We start from the raw sequence: 22,754 nt of genomic DNA, 5'->3' as shown, positions 1-22,754 counted from the left end.
ATATATTTTGGACAGTTTCTGACGCTGTTTTATTACCTGACTTCACTTTTGTTTCAGTTAGGTTTTCTCTCGCAACGCTAATCATTTCCCTCCAGTTACAGTTTGTTACAAAGTTTATCATTTTTCAGTACAAACGAAAGACAAATCAGCAGCGTGTCTCTATACTTGAACAAGTGTTCATCACTGATGCAAAAGTATTGGAAACATGTGTGAAAACCTCCGGATATGGAGAATCATTTATTCAACCCCGGTATCTCGCATCATAGATGGTAGCCCTCGCTGAAGACCTTTAGGTTACAAAAGCATTACACTAAATAGACCCCACTAAAGATCATGTACGATCCATACGTATTCCGCTCGGATATAGAGGATCAAATTCATCACCCAGATGTACAGGATCACAAGCACCATCCCGATATAGAGGATAATACATCGTCCAGATGAAGAGGATCATTTACACAACTTTCATATAAAGAATCACATACGCAACCTTCAGAAAAATGATCATATAAACAGTCTTCAAAAAAGAGGATCACATACACCACCTTCATGTACAGGATCATATACATAACCTTCATGTAGAGGATCATGTACACCAACTTCATGTAGAGGATGATATACACAACTTTTATGAAGACGAGCATAAACAAAACCGTCATGAAGAGAATCATATACACAACTTTCTCGCAAAGAATCACATTCACTTTCAATTAGAGGATCGTATACACAACATTCATGAAAAGGATCATATACACGACCTTCATGTTTGAGAATATATACACAACCTTCACGTAGAGGATCACATTCACAACCTGTGTGTAAAGAGGTTCATATACACCACCTTCATGCGGAGGATGATATACACACCCTTCATGAAGAGGATCATATACGAAACCTTCATGCAGAGGTTCATATATACAGCCTATTTAATGAGGATCATATACACAACCTTCATGTAGAGGATCAAATACATAACTATTATGTAAAGGGCAAGATATACCACCTTCATGTAAAGGATGATATACACAAACTTCATGAAAAGGATCATATACCCAGCCTTCATGAACAGGATAATACATACAACCTTCATGCAGAGATCATACACACAGCCTTTTCAAAGTGAAACATATACACAACCTTCCTGTAGAGGATCATAGGCATTGCCTCTATACGGCGGATTACATGCACAACCTGTATGTAAAGGATCATATACACACCCTTCATGTTACGGATCATATACACAACCTTTATAAGAGGATCACATACACAACCTTCATGTAGAGGATCATATGCACTACTTCTATAAAGCGGATCACATACACAACCTTTATGTCAAGGATCATATACACAGCCTTTATAGGAGGATCATATACACAACCTTCACGCAGAGGATCATATGCACTACCTCAATAAAGAGGATCATATATACAGCCTTTATACAGAGGACCTAATGCACCACCTTCATGCAGAGGATCATATACACCACCTTTATTAAGAGGATCATATACACAACCTTCACGTAGAAGATCATAACACACCTTTTTCTTGCAGATACGATAACCACACTGTGGGTATCACCGAAATCTAATACAACCTACGTCTTAGTCAGTGAGTGAGTTTTATGCTACTTAAGAATAATTAGCGAGACAGTGTGCCAATTTTTAGAAATTGCTTCCACTGGGACATTCTTTGCACCTTCGTTCTGTGTCTATAGACAAGCTTATCATCGGCTGCATATTGAAGGGGCTGGTCGAGCTTGACGAATCCATTACGCAAGGTTTGCAGAATTGTGGCATTATATTGTATGCAATCAATCGTATAGTGATAGAGGGTAGAGGAAATTATCAGCAATCAATGACGATGTCAATAATCCATCACAATGCCTGGACACCATTGTTTGTGTTGCCAGTCCCCGAGGCTGTGTTGGATGTAACAGAATTCCATCCTCATCACAGCTGCTGGGATAAGATGAACCAACTGAAACTTGTAGTCACAAAAGGTTTGAAGTGCACAACATTTAATTATCACAAATCGCAAACGCAATACAGAAACAGATCAGATGCGGAAATTTCGTCTCAAACTTCGGGTATTCAACAATCGGTATACACAGCACACACATGTCGGAGGGGAGACAGGTATTCTATATACAATATAATACGGTCAACAAGAAGGCAACAACAGTTAATGTAAACAAGAATGGTTGGAGGAAAACATTACCGAGATGTCATAATGTCATGTCATATATAATGTCTATAGATTACTGGATGTGATTAATGCATATCTTGACATTTCTCATACGACACCTTTGAATCCCTGATAAGCTTGTAGGCGTCACGCTTGAACCCTTTCAGTCGAATATCAAATTAGTCTTTGTGACTGATTACACAGAAAACCACCACCACAGCAAAACAAATGAACTATTCCACGAAGAAATAAACATGACTAAGAAAATGCTGTTATCATGAAGTCGTTATTGTTAAAAAAGGCAACAAGCCTGTACAAATGCCAGAGTGTTATGAATGTCTCCTCAAAGAGGTCAGTATACAAACATACAAATGCAGCATCCTACGACTGTCACATCCTTGTTTCCACAAAGACGGGAGTTCGGGTGATTCCGCCTGGGTGCTCCACTTCTTTGATGGTATTTGGAAGTTTCTTCTCGTGGGTTTCTGGTAGGAAGACGGTGGCGACTGCGACGATGAGGGTCATGACGCCGAACACAATGATGGGGGCAGTCTCGGACGTGTGCTGACCCTGTACACAGGTTGTGTGACTAATTCATACACCTTCACAAAAAACCATGGGTACTGCTATTTTTCACTACGTGTTTATAGCAAACATGCCCAATATCAGTCTTTACACTCTTCACTTGTGGAATCAGGAAACCCTGACAATCAGGAAAATCGCTGACAGTGAGTGGATTTAGGTTTACGCTGCTTCCAGCAGTATTCCATCAATATCACCCGTGGGACACCAGACATGGACTTCACACACTGTATCCAGGTGGGGAATCGAACCCGGATCTTTAGCGTGAGGATTGGACAATTCGAGCTTATGTGAACATACATCTTACACCTATTTAGTTTTGCTGTGCCTGTGCCATACGTGGTATTTTTGCTCATGGAGTCTTAAACATACAGTGAGAGAACTATATGGTTGTATTTAAAGTCAACACCTACCAGTCTGTTTATCTGTGGTGCAACAACTCCACCCACACGAGTCCAAAATGCGCATGTGCCCATACCAATATTTCTACAACATAACGTTTTGACAGCAATAATTATTTCAGACATGAACACATAATTAATAGTTAATGAGAAGCAGTGTTATATGAAATGGGCAACAAGTCATAATTTAGTTACCACCAGTGAGAGGAAGGATGAATAACATTGCAAGAAATGTATATTAGGTGTTCTGTTAGTATTAAATTGTATATCATGTTTCTCTCTACTCGCCATCTCTTATGTCAGCCTCACCTGATGACAGTCGTGTACACTTCAGATGTATGCAGACGTATAAAAGCAAAGACTGAAGACAACTTAAGACATCGTTCCACCTAATGAGCCACTCAAGACGCTCAAGGACAACACATCCAGACAGATGTCGAGACAATGAAGAAACAGCTAGGAAATCAGTTCGGAGAGCACACAGCAAACTTGTCTTCATGGACTGCGTCTTCATTTGCGTGCACGACGTGCACGTGTCGTCCCACAGTGCCATGTACGTCACTTGATCAGAGGTATAGGAAACGTCAGAACGGAGATAATCGATCTCATGTTTTCTGACGAACAGTGGTTCGTTATTGACTTCCATGACGGATGAAATCGAACACGGACTCGACTTTCACTGTTACTTATCGTGTTAATCAGCAAACTACATGCGTCAACCATGACCTTTCCCCTTATTCAATCTGTCAATATGTTTGGCAGCGTACTGGACAACGACAAAGTCAATCCACCTGAGTGTGAACTGAACAAACAAGGTGCTGCTCTCACTGATGAGTGGAACACCATGGGTCAAGGCCACATTGTCTGGCCAACGGAAGTGATCTTACCCGATGATGTTAGTGGCGTGGCTGCAAAATGCATATTCTGAATATGACACCTTGCCTCTTTAACGACCTACTGCGCCACCATCTCATCACACCAATAAGTAGAACTATCAGATCTGATCGACTACTCCCCAGCTGATATCATCATATCATGTCCATGAGCTAGTCCTCCATGGACAGAATATATGTTTTGACGATACTTGCAATCCCCTATGTTTAGCACAGTCTATATACGGTTAAAGGGACCCTCTCACCTGATTACAGTTGGGTACACTTCAGACGTATACATGAATATCAAACTGAACAGTCCGCCCACAGCGAATCGTCCAACTATGGCGAAACCAGTTGATAAGAGTGTCATGTCAACACCGGAATCTTAAAAACAAAAATACGTTTTGTGCAGGCGATATATATTTACTCAGCAATTTCATTTATTTTAATTCAGTTATAAAAGAAAACACGTGTCTAAAGATATATTGATTAGTGGTGCTTTATAATGCATAAAATAAACATTTTACCTTTTTCCTTCATAATGACATATTAAAAGTACACTTTGTTGGGTTTGATTTTCCTGTCTCGATGGTTATAGCCCGGGAAAGACACACATAAGAAAGTTGAAAGTTGAAAATTGTGTGGCCAACCGGCCAAGGTCATGGCTGACCGAACGTATAAATGTGGCTCTCCCGATAATGCGCTGTTAGCTAATCCATGTAACGGTTAATAAAGTGAAATATTCGTTATGTAAGATTTTCAAATCAAGGCTTTCCCGGACGGACACCGTCTCGATCATTCCTATTGCTGTCCATTAGTCAGCTCTGCACTGGTGCGACATCACTACGCGTGATGAACTACTTACCAGTGAGTAGAACAAGTGCGAGAAATACACCGTAGGTAGTTGCGACTGAGCAACAGTTTGTCTTTTAACTGTCTTCGTGTTATTTGTTTCTAGGCCTCCATTTTTAGTTATTTTTTATTGATTTCTCAACATATCGTATGCTTTTGTACACAAAACTAATTGGTTTGCATCAACACTGTCTGTATACTGGCAAAATATGAGGGAACAATGTGGGTTTCATTAATTCATGTTACAAACTAATGTGAAAGTGTTACCCGTCTCTCCTGGGGGCAACGCCCCTGCTATGATGCACGTCACAGCAGCCAGCAAGGCGAAGGAAGTGATCGCAACTCGTCGCTTTATTCTGCAATGTACAACAAAGTCAATCCACAAAATATGTATGGCCAAGAAATAGGGGTATATACTGACTTCATTGATATCCCAGTGATGGATATGAAGTAGACCTATGGGGTAGTAAAAACACTGATATCCCAGTGAAGCATCAAGGTAGGCCTTTCGAGGTGCATACTGTATTCATTGATATCCCAGTGAAACATTAAGGTACACCTATCCGGGTGCATACTGTCTTCATTGATATCCCAGTGAAGCATTAAGGTACACCTATCCGGGTGCATACTGTCTTCATTGATATCCCAGTGAAGCATTAAGGTACACCTATCCGGGTGCATACTGTCTTCATTGATATTGCAGTAAAGCATTAAGGTATACCTTTTGAAGTGCATATTCACTTCACTGATATCCCAGTGAAGCATTAAGGTACACCTATTCGGGTGCATAGTGACTTAATTGATATCCCAGTGAGGCATTAAGGTAGGCTTATCCGAGTGCATACTGACTTCACTAATATCCCAGTGAAGCATTAAGGTAGACCTATCCGGGTGCATACTGTCTTCATTGATATTTCAGTGAAGCATTAAGGTAGACCTATCCGGGTGCATACTCACTTCACTGATATCCCAGTGAAGCATTAAGGTAGACCTATCCGGGTGCATACTGACTTCATTGATATCCCAGTGAAGCATTAAGGTAGACCTATCAAGGTACTTCACTGATATCCCACTGAAGCACCAAGGCAGACCAATCAGGGTGTATACTGATTTCACTGACATCCCACTTATGGATATAGGGAAGATATATCGAAACGTATAAAAGAGTAATTTAGTTAATTAATTAGGCACAAATAACGGTTAGGTAATTCTTTTGCTTTCAATCGAGAGTGACTGAGTGACTTGTGCATGGACGGTATGACGTGATGTGATACTGCACAGACAACGCCAACGTGTTAGATCGCTTTGAGTTGTCGCAGGTCGCCGAATTGCAGTCGGTTCCCATCATATACCCTTGCAGATACAATACCGGGATAAAGCTGGGGAGATAAAAGTTACCAGTGTTCGCGTGGAAGCAACATCATTCACAGAGTGTGTCCTTTCCTCACTAAAGTACATAGTAGCAGCTTTTGAAACGTGTAAAATCTGGTACGATACTTAGATGATACATATTCTGTTATCTACCTGCTAAAACATTTTCAACGAATTATATTTGGCATTTGGAAGTTGGTATTCAAGTATAAAATATTGATGGCGTCAACAAAGAAAAAGCCCAGAGACTTCCTAATATTTTGTCTTATAAATGAATACTTGATGTCTCAAAGTGTCCTGAAACTACATTTGTTATAACTGATTAATTTAATGTGCCTTACAGTTCTTTACCTCTATCACCTCACTGCTAAAAACAGACATAAATCAATGTTATCACAAATATCCAGTACAGATAGCTGAATCAGTCGATATGTACCTGTATCAATGATTGTGATGTTACAAAACATGTTACGTATAGTCCAAGCTGAACAGCGAGTCTATGCTGTCATCCTTGCAAGTGTTTGTATTAACTCCCTAGAGTGGCAAGAAAACCGGTTTAACGTCACACACCAGCGACACTTTTACTCCAGCATGTTAGCACTTTGTTCAGTTTTACGATAGGAGACATAAGCCGTCAGTTGTATAAGCCATACAACGTATAAGCCATCTTAATCCTGTTGTTCATACGACAGGCTGCCTGCAGGAAGGTCGTACATATAACACATTAACTGAGACACTATTTACTCCTAGCATAAAGGCAATATATATAACGGTGTATTACCTGTAGCTGCGTAATACATAGTCTGTAGTGTATCAAGATATATCTGCCATTCCTAAATCAGACGATTTAATTCATTTAAGATCTGAGTGAAAATGGTGTGATTAGTAAAATATGAATAGAGAAAACACTGGATCTGATACTCTGCCAAGACGTTATGAGATATAACCTATAATGCAACACAATGATTTGGAAACGACAACTAGTTACCATACAAAAAATTAGTCCTATTAAATCAGGTAATCAGTGTCACAGGCAGGCGCGGCTAATCTTCTGGCGGATCGCCGTAATGTTTGCGTTGCTGCGCAGAACAGAACATATAGATTTGGCGTTGTGGTGGAGCTGTTGTGATAAATAAGGGACTCGCATGTCATGATTTGATGACTTACTTCACCACGACATACACGGTTGGCCCGGTGCTTAATCATGACAGGGTTGGTGGGGTAGCGTAATGGTTAAAGATTCCGCTCGTCCCGCTGAAGACACGGGTTCGATTCGCCACCGGAGCACAATACATGAAGCCCCCAGCCGTGATATTGCAGGAATATTGCTAAAAGCAGAGTAAAGTCTTACCCACCCCTAACTCATCATTACATATATGTGACACACAAAGCTGTTTGAACTTACTTCACCATGACATAAATATCCATGAGGTAGGCAAGCATTTCCACACAAGCTCCAATGAAGAAACTGAGGTACTTGTTGCCAGCCAATGATGTGATCTTGAACGTTAATCCATAGTAACCAACTGCAACTGCAAACCTAGATCCATAAAAAACAGCATTGGTATAACCGATTAGATTAATGACTGATTGAATATTCCGTCCGATAAGAAATGTCAACGAACCTCATCAATCGTGCGACAGGAAGATGTTAATCATGTTTAAGATGTTTATTCAGATATTCATGGCAATATTTTATATTGTTTGGTGACAAATGTGGTTCGAAAGAGCATTATAATCTCCATATATAGAAGAGTTAACAAGTTATAGCGAAAGGTGGTAAACATTCGATTCAGACCAATGGGCGAAATAGTTCCCACATTTTGCTGCATTTTGAATGTAGACACATGATTCATTATTAAGTTGCTAATGTGATGAACATATTTATCAGACCAATCTTGCATGATTTACAAGTGTGGTTTAACTAAACAAGTTGGAGAGAGTGATATATTTACAAAATGACTGGTCAGTCGGTCCAGTCTCCATGGATATTTACTGTCCCGACTGGACTTGTACTAGCCGCAGACTAGCGGGGAAGCGAATATTTCGAACACTGAATGCCGGAGGTCAACAAGTTCGAAAGATAATTTTAATCACCATATGTAGAAGAGTAGAATACTTCGCTTCCTTATCTGAGGAGTCTTGAACAGATCTATGAAGGTGTATTGCTGTTGTGAAGAAGCTTCTTTGGTTTCCGCCACAGAACGCACCGATTCCCAGGATTCTGTGGGGAAGACCTTCCTGTTGAAGGTGGTTACCTTTGTGACGTACTTCTCCGCATCCTCCAGTCGTCCGTGCATGATCAGCCAGCGCAGGGACTCATGTATGACGCTGAGGTGTGGCAATAACAAGTGGTAATCCGTTTAAGATGATATTCATTACCCATTATCATCTTAAATATAACATGGGTTTGTGTGTAAAAGGTCTTACTCCTCACTGCTGTTGATCTTCTTGTCACTACATATGAATACAGACTTGATCTCGTCACTATATGGCTGGAATAATGCCGATGTGACGTCAAAATCCAACTCAACTCGTAATGTATATGGTAATTAGTGGTGGCAGATTTGTGAGGGGATAGGGTATTGCTATTTTTTCATCTTGACATGAGTTTTTGTTTGGTGAAACCAGTTCTTTCTTTTGTAAAGGTTCTATCAAGGTTATACGTCAGCTTTCAGTCAGTTGATGCCATGTATGAGGGTAACCGTCTTCAGTCACCTACCATATGTAAAACAGCGCCAAACTGCTTGGGAGGCTGATTGCCAGCTGAATGTAGCGCCAATCGCGTATAAGATATGCAAGCGCTGCAACTGCAATGACACTTCCTCCCCAAAAACATTCCAGAATGGCACCAGCAAAAGACCTATAGGCCGGGACAAACATCTCAGCTACAAGAACGTAAGTACTTATCTGAAGTCCCTGCAAAGAAATTGCGCCAATGACAATGACTATTGGAGACAATTAAAGATGTAGTGTTTACCACCGAATGGAATAAATAAGAGAGGTCTTGTATTTTCATCCTTAGCATAGTACTAACATGTTCTTGGTGAGCAAACCACAGTCAGAAGCTTGCAAATAATTAGGTATATGCAAGTGGAAGTAATTAATTTGACCTAACCATCAAAGTTTCCAGTTAAAGGTAGGGTACACAAACACCAACGGTGTCTATGCTTGTGTGGACTAAATCTTACATAGTGAATGTCAAGACAAAAAGTATTTGAATGGTTTTTCATGCACCTGTAGAAAGATGCCTTCCACAAATCGGAGACAGACAAACCAGGTATAGGACGGCACAAAGTGTATTCCAAGACCGATGGCCACGGGAGCATACAGAGTGGCAAGCATTATGGGTCGGCGGCCAAACCTGTCAGACAGGTACCCGAACAGTAGTCCTCCAACCATCACTCCACAGAAATAGATTGTCGTGGCCAGGCTTCGTAGGCTGTCGTCATCACATACCAAGTCCCACTGTCAATAAAGTGGGTTAATTCTACATGAACAAGAACAGAAATCATTGAAAAGTTTTAACTCCACTAGATTGTCTGGTCCAGACCCGATTATTTTAGTGAAAATACAAAATATTTAGCTATATTTTTTCACTAGCTGTCAGGGTTTTCTCACGCATGTTGAGTGGGAGATGAGAATTGAGAGAATGACGGGTAACATGTCAACCGCAGCATTCCTACTGTATGATAAACGTAGCTTTCCTATCCCGTACCTCCGTCCCAATAGTTGTCTCCCGTCCATCCGGGTCATACGTCCATTGGCCTGGCTTACAGTCCAGGGTGAGGTTGACACCATCTTCCAGGAAGAGTTTTGTGTCACACTGCCCATATTCTTGACCAATGACGGTCTTATTGATTGAATTATGAGTAAAGAAAGAGGTATTTCCGACGGCGTGACAAGTGTGTGCAATCCGAGCGCCAAAGAACGCCATGATGACGTGGTTAAACACCAGTGGACAGTAGTTGAAACAGAGCAGGATGAAGACAAGTATTTGGAATCTTCCTGTTTTTCCCAACTCGCCAATCAGTTCGTCCATCTTTACACTCAGTGGCGACACCTCGTCATCTGTGGCTCCAGGTTTATCCACGGTGGCCATTTCTAGTGTGTTTTCTACAAATATAGAGAGCAGTGTCACTGCATTTACACTAATACCATTTACCAAGAAGTGGATCCTGGCAGCACGTAGCTGTTAAAACGCGTTAAACCTTTGTGCATAGTTTGCCCTGTAAATACGTCACAGCCTGCCGTGGCCATGAGAAACCCGGAGATCGTGGTAACGGAATGAGTGAGTATGTTTTGATGCCGTTTTAGCAATATTCCAGCAATTTCACGGCGGTTTACACAGGAAATGGGCTCAACATATTGTGCACATGCAGGGAATCGAACCGGGTCTTGAATGTGACGAGTGAACGCCAGCACTAGGCTACCCCATCGCCCCTCTATGTAATCGAAATGTACTGAGCAGAGTTGTACCAGAAACTAATGATCTCTGAAAATATTTCGGTTCGTAACAAAATATAGATGTATTCAGACGATGTATTCAAATCTATGTGATTGCTAACGGATTTTCATATCGACACATCGACATGTACACCTCGTAAAAAGCAACGCACCACACATTTTAAAGTCAAATATGAAAATGTAATTTCACTTTTTTTTAAACTACAAGTATATATTTAATATACTACACAATCTGTGTAATATCAAAAACACACCATGTTCCAAGCTGCACGTGTATGCTTGCATTCACCATGATTATACCGGGAGTCTTGTTTGCTAAAAACGCAGTATGGACATAGCCTCTTTTGGTGCATGTCATGTTGAGATACACAACTAAAATCTGATATAGGACATATATTAAGCTTTATATTGACCAACCAGTGAAATGGTTAAGCGCCCAGTGCCTCTGAACCAAAGATGGCAAATTACTCATTGGAGCACAACTGAACATTAATCACGCTGTCACCAACAGGCTCATACGTGAGTGGGTGAATTGAATTCTAGGCCTCACTAAGCAATATTCCAGCTATATGGCGGCGGTCTGTAAATAATCGACTCTGGACCAATCAATTCAGTGATGAACAACATGAGCATCGGTCTGCGCAAGTGGGAACCGATGACATGTGTCAACCAAGTCAGCTAGTCTGACCACCCGATCCCGTTAGTCGCCTCTTACGACAAATATAGCCGCCTTTGTGGTAGGCATGGGTAGCTGAAGTCCTACTCCACCCCGGATCTTCACGGGTCGGCTCATAGGTATTACTTCCGGTGGAAAAAACCTAGAGAGATCTGGTTGTTCCAGAAAGACCAATGACAGGTGGTCGTACCCCATTCCAGACGAGGCCTAAATTCTACCTTTTCACAGTTGCGACATGCATGGCCAATAAACTGCAGTCAGGGGAGGGGAGAGAGAGAGAGGGGGAGGGGTGGTTTTTTTCACAGTACAGTAAAATTGACCTCATAACAGTTCGCGGGACACTAAATGGACAGAGGCACTAGAACTTGAACCTGGACGGTACTATTGTGCCTCGTTTGGATAACTATGGTCTCGCCACACGTGCAGTATTCATGGACGATATTTGTAAATCAAAACGCGGTTAAACTGTTGTTCAGCATCTACAACCCAAAGCCACTGAAATACCAATCCCACTGCGCATTTGTTGGACATTTTGGGACGTAGGGTGAGAGCAAGGGATCCTCCAGTTCAGAACCTTGAGGAATTGACCCAATCATTACATGAGCGACAGAAGTTCCCTTTAACGTTGAATCAGATGTCTGGAGACCAGAATGCGAGTGTAAAATGTTATATAAGTGTGAGGCGGTTACACCAGATACCGTGTTTGCAAGTCGTGGGATATATGCTCTACGTCGTTCGTGTTAATTTTGAGGATAGTTCCCTCCAAAGGAATGCAAAGGAATACTAGAATGCATGTAGAAGCTTATAACTGCAACGCCTGAACCTCGCCAGTGTTGGTGTTTTGAACCAAGTATGTATTCATTCGCGTATTTTCTTGGTGTCCGTTAACCCACAGGAACCTTGCCGAATCGGAGATAATGTCTGTTTTCTCTTATAAACATGAACATTCCGACATAATGAACTGCTAGCATACAGGAGAGACTTTATTAGCTGCACACTGAAGCAACCATATGCTAAACATACCTGGATTGCTTCGTTCACTATTGCTTCCGTGTACTTTGTGCGATAATGGTTGCCATGTTCCTTTTTTCGACTAACTTGAAAATGGTTGCCATGTTCCTTTTTCCGACTAACTTAAAAAAATGTCAACGGGGAGACTTTCTTCCATGAACTGGTAGTTTATAGCACTGTAAATACTTTATAAACTACCTGTTGTCAGGTAATATAGTGATTTCTAGGTATGATGAAGGCTCTTCATTTCCATTTTTTTCAAGGAAAGTTAAGAGATTATGTTAAAATCTCTTATGTATAGTTTTATATAGAGACAACGGATGTCTTACACTGCTGTAATCAGTATCGTTTTTGTCATTCACTTAGTCATGACTACATACATACACTTGACACAACAAAAGACTAGTTTTTGCTAATAATGCGACACAGAGATGTTACAACAGTCAACTTACTGCAGTTCAACTTACCTGCCAATCTACAACCTCACGGGCAGCATTGAATGAAGCTGTCTAGGTTATTGTGTTGAGATATAACAAACACTTCAAGTGCGGACACTTACTTCTGGGGCACTTGCTTACACAATGTAAACACTCATATACAGGGTTACAACTCTTATCTGGAGTATAAACAGCCAATGTAAACAAGGTTGATGAGTCACCAAGTCTGAACAGCCTGTGTTTTAAGTCCTTTCTCGCATCCAGCATATGTTGCTCAAGGTCATTTCTGAACCTGAACCATATAAAGAACACTAACATTTTGGTAACATATGCTGTCAAAATGATCTGACCGATATGCTCAACATAGAAAAACAGGAAAATTCAGGCCTCACTTCATGACATTGTTCATGACACTTTCCAAGAGTTTATAAATCGAAACACATAACCTCCATAGGAAGATTACATAGCATGACTGAAACTCAATATATTTCAATTTGAATATTTCTTACATTGGAACACAAGCTAGTCCTCTATAAAGGAATCTATGTAGATATATTCAAACCCAAAGTCACCAATTGTAGGGCTTATAAAGTACTGACACTTCAACAGCAAGCGACCTTTAAAAATTTGAAGGTGGTCTGTTCTCATGACAAAATACCCCAATCACTGCTGTAAAGACAAAAACTTGCCCTACCCTTCCCAACATCGAACTGAAAAAAGGGGCTTCACTTGAAAATGCTTCCAAGTTCAAGCACAATGAACAGACGAACAGGGAGTATACTACACCATCGAGTGATGACTGAAGGAGCAGTTTGACCCTTTAGAGAGTACACTTAAAATACAAGTAGCACACACACATGAATTACTTTCAAATGATCATCAATTCTAAAATAATTTCAAGAAATGTACAGATACATCTTGTACTGTTTGATTAAGTATGTAATGTCTGACTCAACTGTACTTACTGCAACCCAAATGATTCTGTTCAACAATTCAACGTGCAAAACTAACTGAAGATGAGACCATCAGAGTAGGACACATCACACCAAAACATGTGATACATATGTTAGCATCCAGAAGTTACCTATTACATCAAGATGATACTGATTGTTCACAACCCTTCCCATGTATGGTCTTTCCTGCTTTTACAATTTGGTTGGGTTTTTCGAAGAAAAGATACTTTATGGATAACAATTTGTTTGCTGTATAACACGATGTGATGATTCAGCAGATTCCTGTGCTTGATTCCTGCACAAGTGGATGTAACATTACAAGATAATACAGAAGTTGTCATCCATAAAGTAGCTCACCTTTCTGGTTTCTAACTCCAAAATGCTAATAAAAAAATTACACAGAGTTAGTTTCCATGGAACTATTTACAATGAACACAAAGGACTTCCAATGAAGGCCAAGAACACAACACAAGACAGATTTGTACACACATTTCATATTTTATTACTGACACATTTTGAAATATTTATACTGTAGCTCTCTTTTTTAAAAAGCAAACCATTCAACAAATGATATAAGACAGATACACATAGTGGGATGACTCAGGGCTAGTGCTAAAATTCCTATGTTCAAAACTTGGCTAACGTACAGACACATGCACACCAGAGATGCCAATGTTTTTATACACAGTGAGCTCTTCAATTCATCGAGACGTGACCCTTTTAAGTATATGATTTAAGGAACTGGGCTGCACCATGAAACAGGAGGAAATTAGGAGCAAAGCATGTATAATATTAATACTTACATCATTTTTACAAAATTTATTAATGAATAGGTTATCAAACTCAACATTGATTAGGCCACTTTCAACGTGGCTACACACACAGTTCATGGTTCTCAGTCCAGATCCATTAAATGCGATTCTTGACGACAATGTAAGGCACCATCGCACAAAATCTACAATCTTCAGAATTCCTCATGCTGTAGTGACATTTCCATGAAACAAATAAAGTCAGAATCACCACATAAAAAATATGCATAAACTTGGAAAAAAAAAAGCAAAAATGACTGTACATACGAAGTAGTTTATGAATGCTTGTGCCTACAAGAAAGTATTGCTACAACAGCGCTATTCAGATATGACTCACAGCAGTCCTCAGGATATTACATGACGTATTTCGGTACAAACTTTTCCACAGCTCAAGAGAAATAAATTGAAACAGGAACCAGACAGATCCTCAATATCCAGGGTTGACTGTTCCTCTCAGTTTGACCCCCAGTATGTTGTGTATGGCTTGGTGCCCCCTTTAGCCTGGGATGTAGCTTGCTGCGCTCTGGCTGACCCACCAGTTGAGTCCTAGCGAGCAGACATAACGCCAGCATTAGTTACTCATGCACTAGGCTGTCAAAAGTCACAACAGAAAGCAGAAGTAAGTTTCATGTATAACTTGCTATACCTCCACCTGATGTGATATGTTACAAACCCATAAATTTTTAAGTCACTTACTACTATATCATCAAGTCTAATAGTTAATTTACATTAAAAAAACAAGAAATCTATAAGTTAAACTTATGTCCTTAAATTGGCATAAAGTGATTAGCTACAAGAATCAGAATAACCAATTCCATGGGTCTCCCATAAAACTTAATTAACTTTTCCACCTTCAACACAATTTTTAGAGTTAGATATAAAAGGGAATATATTTCACTATATTCATTTCAACATATACAAAGGCTGCCAATATAAGAAAAGCTTTTTCTCAAGTGGTTTCACAAGTCAGAAGATAGTCTGCTTACCTGCTGCAGAGGATGGTGCAGCATCTGAGAGTGCGGCTGATGTGGCATCATGGGGACAAAGGGAGCCGCTCCATATGGCGTTGTTGGGGCACCCATGGCTCCAGCCTGGGTTGCCATTGGCAAGTTAAACGGTGGTGGAGTGCCAGCATGGAACGCTTGCTTATCAAAACCCTAAAATAAATATAACTGATTTAAGTTCTTGTGAAGGAAAAATTAAGATGACAACACAAAACAATACACACCTTGTCAAAACATGACATATTTTGTTCAATGATATGTTTCAAGAGGGAGAGATGATAACACTTATCACTCAAACGTGATCATTAAGGGGAAGTAACCTTTACTATTTTGTAGAACATTCAAATTTATCAAACTAACCTGCGTGTGAGTTTTGTTATAGGCTGAAGAGGCAAGGTCTGCCCCTGTTGCTGACCCTGTAAAGATGCAAAAATCAAAGTCAGTTATCAATCAGCAAAAGTGCAATAGTTTTAAACTTCAAAATCCTAAACTTTGCATGATACTATGTCCTCAGGATTCAACGTTGAAGAAGGATCGTGTGACTGCAAAAGATTTCATTCAAATCTTTCATTCTCTCACAGCCTTTAACTTCAACTTAATTTTGAACCTTGACCATACACTGAATTATTTTATCCAAAGCAAAAGCAAATTTCACAAAGTAAAACAAATGCCCACTTGTGCCTGCTGCTCCCTTTGCCTGTGTCTGTGTGGCTCCATAGCCTGTCTTTGTGAAGTCTTGTGCTTGAGTCAGATCATCGTAACCTGAAAGGATTCAAACAACACTGTTATTCATCAATTATATTTGCTAGAGTTCTCCAAACACAAGAATTAAGAATTCAGATGCCTGATACACATTACATGAGAGAACAGCTGCCATTGTCACCATGAAACAAAATTCTCTAAAACAAAATTGGTTGGTAAACGAGGTTGGATAGTTCCACAAATCAGACCAGCTACATTCTAAAGGCATATTTCCAAAAAGCGTTCAGTCAGTGTAGAAATGTAACTAACTTACAGGAAACACTTTTGAACTCATGCAGAATTAGCATTTTTCTGCTGCACATTATCATATGGTGCAGGCTAGTCAAAAAGTTTTCATTGTTTAAAAGTAGCACAGCTTTTACTGAAACAAACAGTAATTGTCTGAATTGGGCAATGCTTTCCTCAAATAATTCCAAATATATATATCTTAGGTGTTCGTATTCCAAGGATATTAATTAAAACAATTTTCTGACAATTTTTTCAACATTTTACTTTTTGAGAAAAGGTAAATGAAACCAATACATTGATTTCATTTTGATGAATAATTGCTTACTCATGTCTCTATGATTACAGAATTGTAACCTTCCCTAACACAATTTACCGGACAGATTGAAGATACACTCAAGGTCAGGTAAGTGAGAGCCACAGCTGGTAGCTGGATCAAACTAGTTTAAAGTCTCCCCTAAACTCATGACTAATTGTATGTAAGTATTAACTGGTCATGCTTCTACAAAGTCTTTTCTCTTGTAACAGAAGTCACTGACTATAAATGAAAGCACTTACCCTTTGCTGTGTTATAACCAAACGACTTTTGGAATTGGTTGGTTGCTGTGGTTCCAGCATGAGCAGTGTTGGTCACAGGAGGCATCTGGAATACAACATTCATTTGACCACAAGAACATTTGTTACTCAGTTATCTAGATAATGATGTCAACAGAGTGTGCAAGTTACAACATTAAGTCAAAATACATTTGCAATACTTTGACAAGAACCAATTACACAATTAAACTCATTGTACAGCATTATAATACCTAGTGGTGTATCACAGATGGTCATTAAACTTGTTAAAACATCTGACCCAACATGGTTTATACTAAACATCCATCATCTGGTCATAGTCAGGAACATTACTCTAGGAGTAAGATATTCAATTAAAACCATGGAAAGAAGCTACACTGAATGGTCTGATCCTACACTAGCATGGAGACTTGGAATAAGCAAGAACAGAACTCGTCAAAATTTGAGGATAAAAAAAAAGTCACACGGATTCATGCGCTTAACATGTTAACGTAAGCATTCCTGAAACAGTCTGAAATTCAGTATTGACGATCATGTAGGAATACATCTCATAACAGACTAGATGAGAGCACAGGGGAATAAGCTATGCAATAATCTGACCTCTAATTGACCCCGTCGAATGAAAGGTAAGAGTTGGTTAATCCCTAATATCCAATTTCTATTCACTCTCAGTACCCATTATGACCATTTCAAGCTGCTTTATTTTTACAACAATCAGAGGGTGCTTATGAAGTTGCCTTGGACTGTACTCACTGGAAACACAGTAGGGTACTGGAATCCTGTTCCAGGGAGCATCGAAGGGTAGTAGTATCCGTACTGCAAGTTGATGAAGGGATGGTGAGCAGACTGGGTGGATTGCTGCTGAGACGTGGGGTTTGGGGATTGAGCATCTACCCGGTTCAACTTGCTGCTGTCTGTTGTTCCTGCTACTTTCAAATCAAAATAACAATTTGTTAAACAGCATTGTTACTTTTTAAGAGGAGGTATTAATTGAGAGAGATCATATGACATATCAAAGGATATACAATACACAAATTTTCACAATATCACAACCAAAGGAAGTCACAAATATCTCTTCCAAAGATGCTAGTTTGCAAACCTGAGATGTGGAAAATCTTACAACTTTGATAATCAACCTTATCCATACTTATCCACCAAGTCACACCTTCATGAATGTTATTTGCCATGTTATCAGAAGGCTCAAAGAGTGAGATTCTCCCAGGATCAGATAGCTGACGTTATATGCCTTACAATGGTTTTATCTCATTGGGTCTTCTGGTTTTAAAGGATTCTCAAACAAAATTTCTGTAATCAATTTTCAAGGTTTTACTAAACATAATGAAATCTGAACTCCACTATGTTGCCACCAATTAATATGTCTGATCATATTCTGTTATTTCCAGTACAGTAACAGGGTGTTAATGGAAGGCAAGAGGCAAAACATCATTTCAGAACCTCAGAAGGGTACTCTGACATGACCTTTCTGTGCCACAGCAATAAAACTATCTGCTCCACAAACTCATTTACAGAAAATCCATTATGAAACATCAACAATTAAGCTGTTTATCTCAAATACGAGATCCACTGCTACTAACCTGAGTATGGGACACTCCCAAGAGTTGCACGGTCCTGTCCTCCTATTGTTGAAGGCACAGGGAACCCACTCATATCATAGTAGCTGTTCGCAGCCTGAAAGATCATTAATAGTGGTTACTCACTGATATCCAGTTTATACATATGCATGGATGGCAATAGAAAAAACCTATCTTCAGGTGATAACTTAATACTGTGTCATCAAATGAAGGTGTTGAATTGATCATTTGAAACTAAATTAACTGAAATTGGCAGGAAATTGCCATCCCTCCATACGCAACAGAAGGCGTTTCGTCTGAAGATAACCTTTCACTACTGGGTCTTTGTCAACTTACTGACAAACATATTTTGTAGAACATAAACTTTCTTTTCCTCCCAGATTTTTGTCAATATAGCTTCAAATAATCATACAAGTTAAATTAAATGAAAACTAAATCAAAATGTAAAGGTTCTATGGATGGTTGTCATTTAAGACTGCTTGGCCATAACCTATGTTAAAAATCAATCATTTTTGGGCTAAACCATTGCAAAAAAACAAAAAAAAACAAAAAAAACAAAACAAAAAACAACAACAACAAAAAACAGAGAAAACCTTAAAGAACCATACGATCCAACTTAATTTCAAGCATTAAAGAGTTTAGGGATAATTAGTATGCAAAGTGTTTTCAAACTGACCAGTGGAAGTCGCTGCTGCAAGAGCTGGACATCCTCGTACCCTGGGTACAGTGGCTGCTGGATACTCTGCTGTAAACACACACACACAACCTCATCAGTACTTCCAATACTCCCTGGCAGAATGTGCATCAAAAACATAGGGCCTAATAGCCACTAGCAGAATATTACCATGGCTACATGGAAAATTCTAAGGTGACAGTTGTTCATGTTCGCTTAGCCATGTTAATCTAAACACAAAAATGATCAATACTGACTGATAGAAACTAAATTTCTACCTGAATCTCAACACGCTCAAATCAGGCACTGCCATGAATGTACACCCACCATTTTCAAGCAACTCGCCCATTTCAATTCAGGAAAACAATTTAGGAGCATTGGTACTGAGACTAATAAACAAACCCACACTGACAGATAGTATAAATGTAATCAGGTTTTATACTTACACTTGGGTTACTGACATAGAAAGGAGGAATAGCACTCTGTCCAACTATGTACTGATGACCTAGGAGTGGAACACCAGGTGGAAGATTGGGAGGGGCTTTTGCTGCAAAAAAATGGTAGCAGTTAAGGTCTCACTGTAATTCATCAAGCAAATTTGATTTAGGAAATTTTTCTATCATGAATGACTTCAGAATTACAAATGACTAGTTTGACTGTGTTTGACTATATTAACGCTACCTTGGACTATCCTAATACTTAGAAAGGTTGTACTGTCATTCTCTGATATTGAACACAAATCTACCTGAAAGCATACCATGTTATTCTGCAATTGCTAATTCTATTGACACCACTTATGGTATCACAGTGTTTCATTTTGGTCTTCATGCCTGTGAGTCAAAATGACTCACTACAACTTGAAACACCGAGTCAAATTTGATCAAAGTGAGTGAATATAGTTTGCCTTGAACCTTTGGGGAAAAAAAACCAGAAGTTTTACTTGTATCATGAACCTTAATTTCTGGCTGACCCAGACTGTCAAAGATACAATTTCAAACTATTTAGTTACTTGAACACATGAAGAGTTCAATCCTTGCACTTGCACAAATTAGATATTCGATTATAATCGAAAATTCATTGGTTACCCTTTCCCAATGCGATAATCAATTGCTTAGTTTCATAATCGATTGTTGCTAATGATTCTTCCAACATCAGTACTGAATAGTGAATACCAAAATCAGACCACAAGACATTAATAATAATTTCTATCTGTATCAGACACAGAAATCACAATTATATTGTGTCAACTCGCGCCTCAAAAAGAGGTGCAGTTGACAGAAAATTGATACGTATATATATATTTATATTGTTTTGCTGAATGTCACACCTATTGGAGCTGGCAATCACAACGAACAGGAATGTGTATTTTTGCATTATTCCATGTGTGTACAACTTCTGCTACCATGTTCATGTGGGTGCATTTTTCGTTCCAATAGCGATAATGCCAATTTCACATTATTCTCAATAATCATGATTATCACCCATAGTGTATGGTCTAGTTTGTATTAACATTGGTGAAAACGTGTCAAATGGCATGTTCATTTTACCTCATGCCTCATGCATACAATTTCTGCTTAGCATGTTCACAAGGGTCTGCATAACCTTAGTGTTGATATTACATAATTTACATTCATGGAACAAAACCTCTAAGTAAAATTACACAGTGCTATGACAGATTTCTCTCCATAAAATAATACTTTTTGATATTATATTTCACTGATCACTGCCTGAGAATTCATACTGTTGTACTGTTGGGTGTGTTTTAACAAGATTGCCAGGACCCATATGCATCTCTATGCCATCTCTGGCTCTATATACAAGACAAATACACACAGTATTCTTAATCACTGCAAATAATACAATCCATAGCAAAAATGTATTTGAACTGAAAAGGTAAATAATCTTGTCTAGTGATGTTTAACTGCAAATTTTACATCTTCACTGAAAAAGTCATTCTCTCTTGTTGACAATAAAAGGAAATGCATATTGTTCATCAACGGCTTATTGATTGAAGATTGAAGAGCAAAATCCCAAGTTCATGGCAACACTGATACATGTACAAAATTTAAGAAAGATTTGACGACTTTGACATATGTTACTGAAGAAAATGCTGCTCTTGTGTGATAAAACTCAAGCTTGGACATATTCCTATTCAGGAAGGATTCATAACAAACAAAAGCATAATGGACATTATTGGGTCTTATAAATCAACATGGTCGTCCTCTCTATTCAAACACCCTTGGTACAGCATTTAACTCACAACCAAACATGTCTTCACTACTTGGGTTTATAAAACTACTCATTGCTCTTTTCGATCTTTCCTCCTCCCACCTACCTACAGACTGTTTTCTGAAAGTACTTACTACTTGACGGCAACGATGTACGCGTTGAGCCTGACACAACTGATGAGATAGTTGTTGAAGCTATCGTTGACGTAACATTTGCAAGCGAGGTGGCGGAAGTCGTTGTCGGATGGCTGGCAGCAGTTGTTGATGTTGTTGTGTGATCAAACTGAAGGAGCAAATTTTTCATCAAGTCATGTTTCAGGCACTGTACCTACCTTTGAGTAGTAGACAAGGAAAAATGCCACTCATGTCCCATTCTTTTCAACAAACTGTTGCAAACTCACTTTCTGCAGTATACACAAATATGACAAAATTGCCATGAGTATCTATTGGTCAATCACATTCAAACTTCAAAATCAAGTGAACAAAGAAAGCTATGATTAAAAATCTAACGAGTAAACTTGAAAAAAAGGCCACCATGAGTCATGTTTCAGCTACTGTACATCGTGGTGTGTCAGTGTCAGGGTGAAAACCACTAAGATGAGTGTGGTGATTAACAAACGGGAAGCACAAGCAAGGTCAACTAGGACTGTACCCATAATCTGTGGTTCTGCACTCCTTAGGGACTTGACTGTGAATTGCTGTGCCATAGGCTACACATCCCTTTTCTAAAATACACTTCAATGTATTCTGAACTCTTTCAGTGAACAATGTCCCTTACGTATGTCAGCATAAATGATATTGTTAACTATCGTACAGTAAGTTCAATTTGGGCTACAATATTTATAGTAACTAAAGCCCATGTCATAATCTTAAAGCACTTGACTCATTTTCTAGACTATCTATCAGCACTGTTAAATTCTAAAACCATCATTTGTTTGCCTAAACAATTCTGGAGACCTATTTGGCCCCAGAATCCCCTCTGGAAAACTGAAAGGTAATTGTCATTTAAACAGACAAGATTTATCTGTCAACAGACTACTGGGATCCTTCTGAAGCAGCATGTCGTTAACAACACGTTG

General features: G+C 39.2%; 2 protein-coding genes across 5 annotated transcripts in view; both read right to left on the bottom strand.

Annotated features, from left to right (window-relative positions):
• Positions 1–2,000: 2,000 nt before the first annotated feature.
• On the bottom strand, positions 2,001–13,017 carry LOC137276875 (solute carrier family 22 member 6-A-like). The gene is made up of 10 exons (XM_067808522.1): positions 12,887–13,017; positions 9,984–10,381; positions 9,503–9,733; positions 8,988–9,184; positions 8,363–8,596; positions 7,671–7,805; positions 5,162–5,250; positions 4,306–4,426; positions 3,180–3,252; positions 2,001–2,754 (listed from the first exon to the last, which is right to left on the bottom strand). Exons 2-10 carry the CDS (start codon positions 10,365–10,367, stop codon positions 2,575–2,577), a joined length of 1,644 nt encoding a protein of 547 aa, XP_067664623.1. The 5' UTR covers positions 10,368–10,381; positions 12,887–13,017; the 3' UTR covers positions 2,001–2,574.
• Positions 13,018–14,287: 1,270 nt separating this feature from the next.
• LOC137278098 (protein lingerer-like) overlaps positions 14,288–22,754 on the bottom strand; it is a 33,664-nt gene continuing 25,197 nt past the window's right edge. Inside the window, exons 16-25 of one of the 4 annotated variants that reach the window (XM_067810212.1) lie at positions 21,811–21,958; positions 19,894–19,994; positions 19,451–19,519; positions 18,778–18,871; positions 17,936–18,111; positions 17,168–17,252; positions 16,298–16,384; positions 15,983–16,038; positions 15,605–15,775; positions 14,288–15,164 (exon numbers count right to left, since the gene is read on the bottom strand). In XM_067810212.1, coding sequence (XP_067666313.1) covers positions 15,072–15,164; positions 15,605–15,775; positions 15,983–16,038; positions 16,298–16,384; positions 17,168–17,252; positions 17,936–18,111; positions 18,778–18,871; positions 19,451–19,519; positions 19,894–19,994; positions 21,811–21,958 — 1,080 coding nt within the window. In that variant the 3' untranslated portion in view covers positions 14,288–15,071. The remainder of the gene's footprint in view (positions 15,165–15,604; positions 15,776–15,982; positions 16,039–16,297; positions 16,385–17,167; positions 17,253–17,935; positions 18,112–18,777; positions 18,872–19,450; positions 19,520–19,893; positions 19,995–21,810; positions 21,959–22,754) is intronic. The other 3 variants (XM_067810214.1, XM_067810213.1, XM_067810215.1) reach the window with 3 other exon arrangements.

Source organism: Haliotis asinina, chromosome 3 (assembly GCF_037392515.1).
Source record: "Haliotis asinina isolate JCU_RB_2024 chromosome 3, JCU_Hal_asi_v2, whole genome shotgun sequence".
In the NCBI taxonomy this organism is placed as follows: Eukaryota; Metazoa; Mollusca; class Gastropoda; order Lepetellida; family Haliotidae; genus Haliotis; species Haliotis asinina.
Note: the sequence above shows the minus strand (reverse complement) of the source record. Positions and strands in the feature narration are given on the sequence as shown.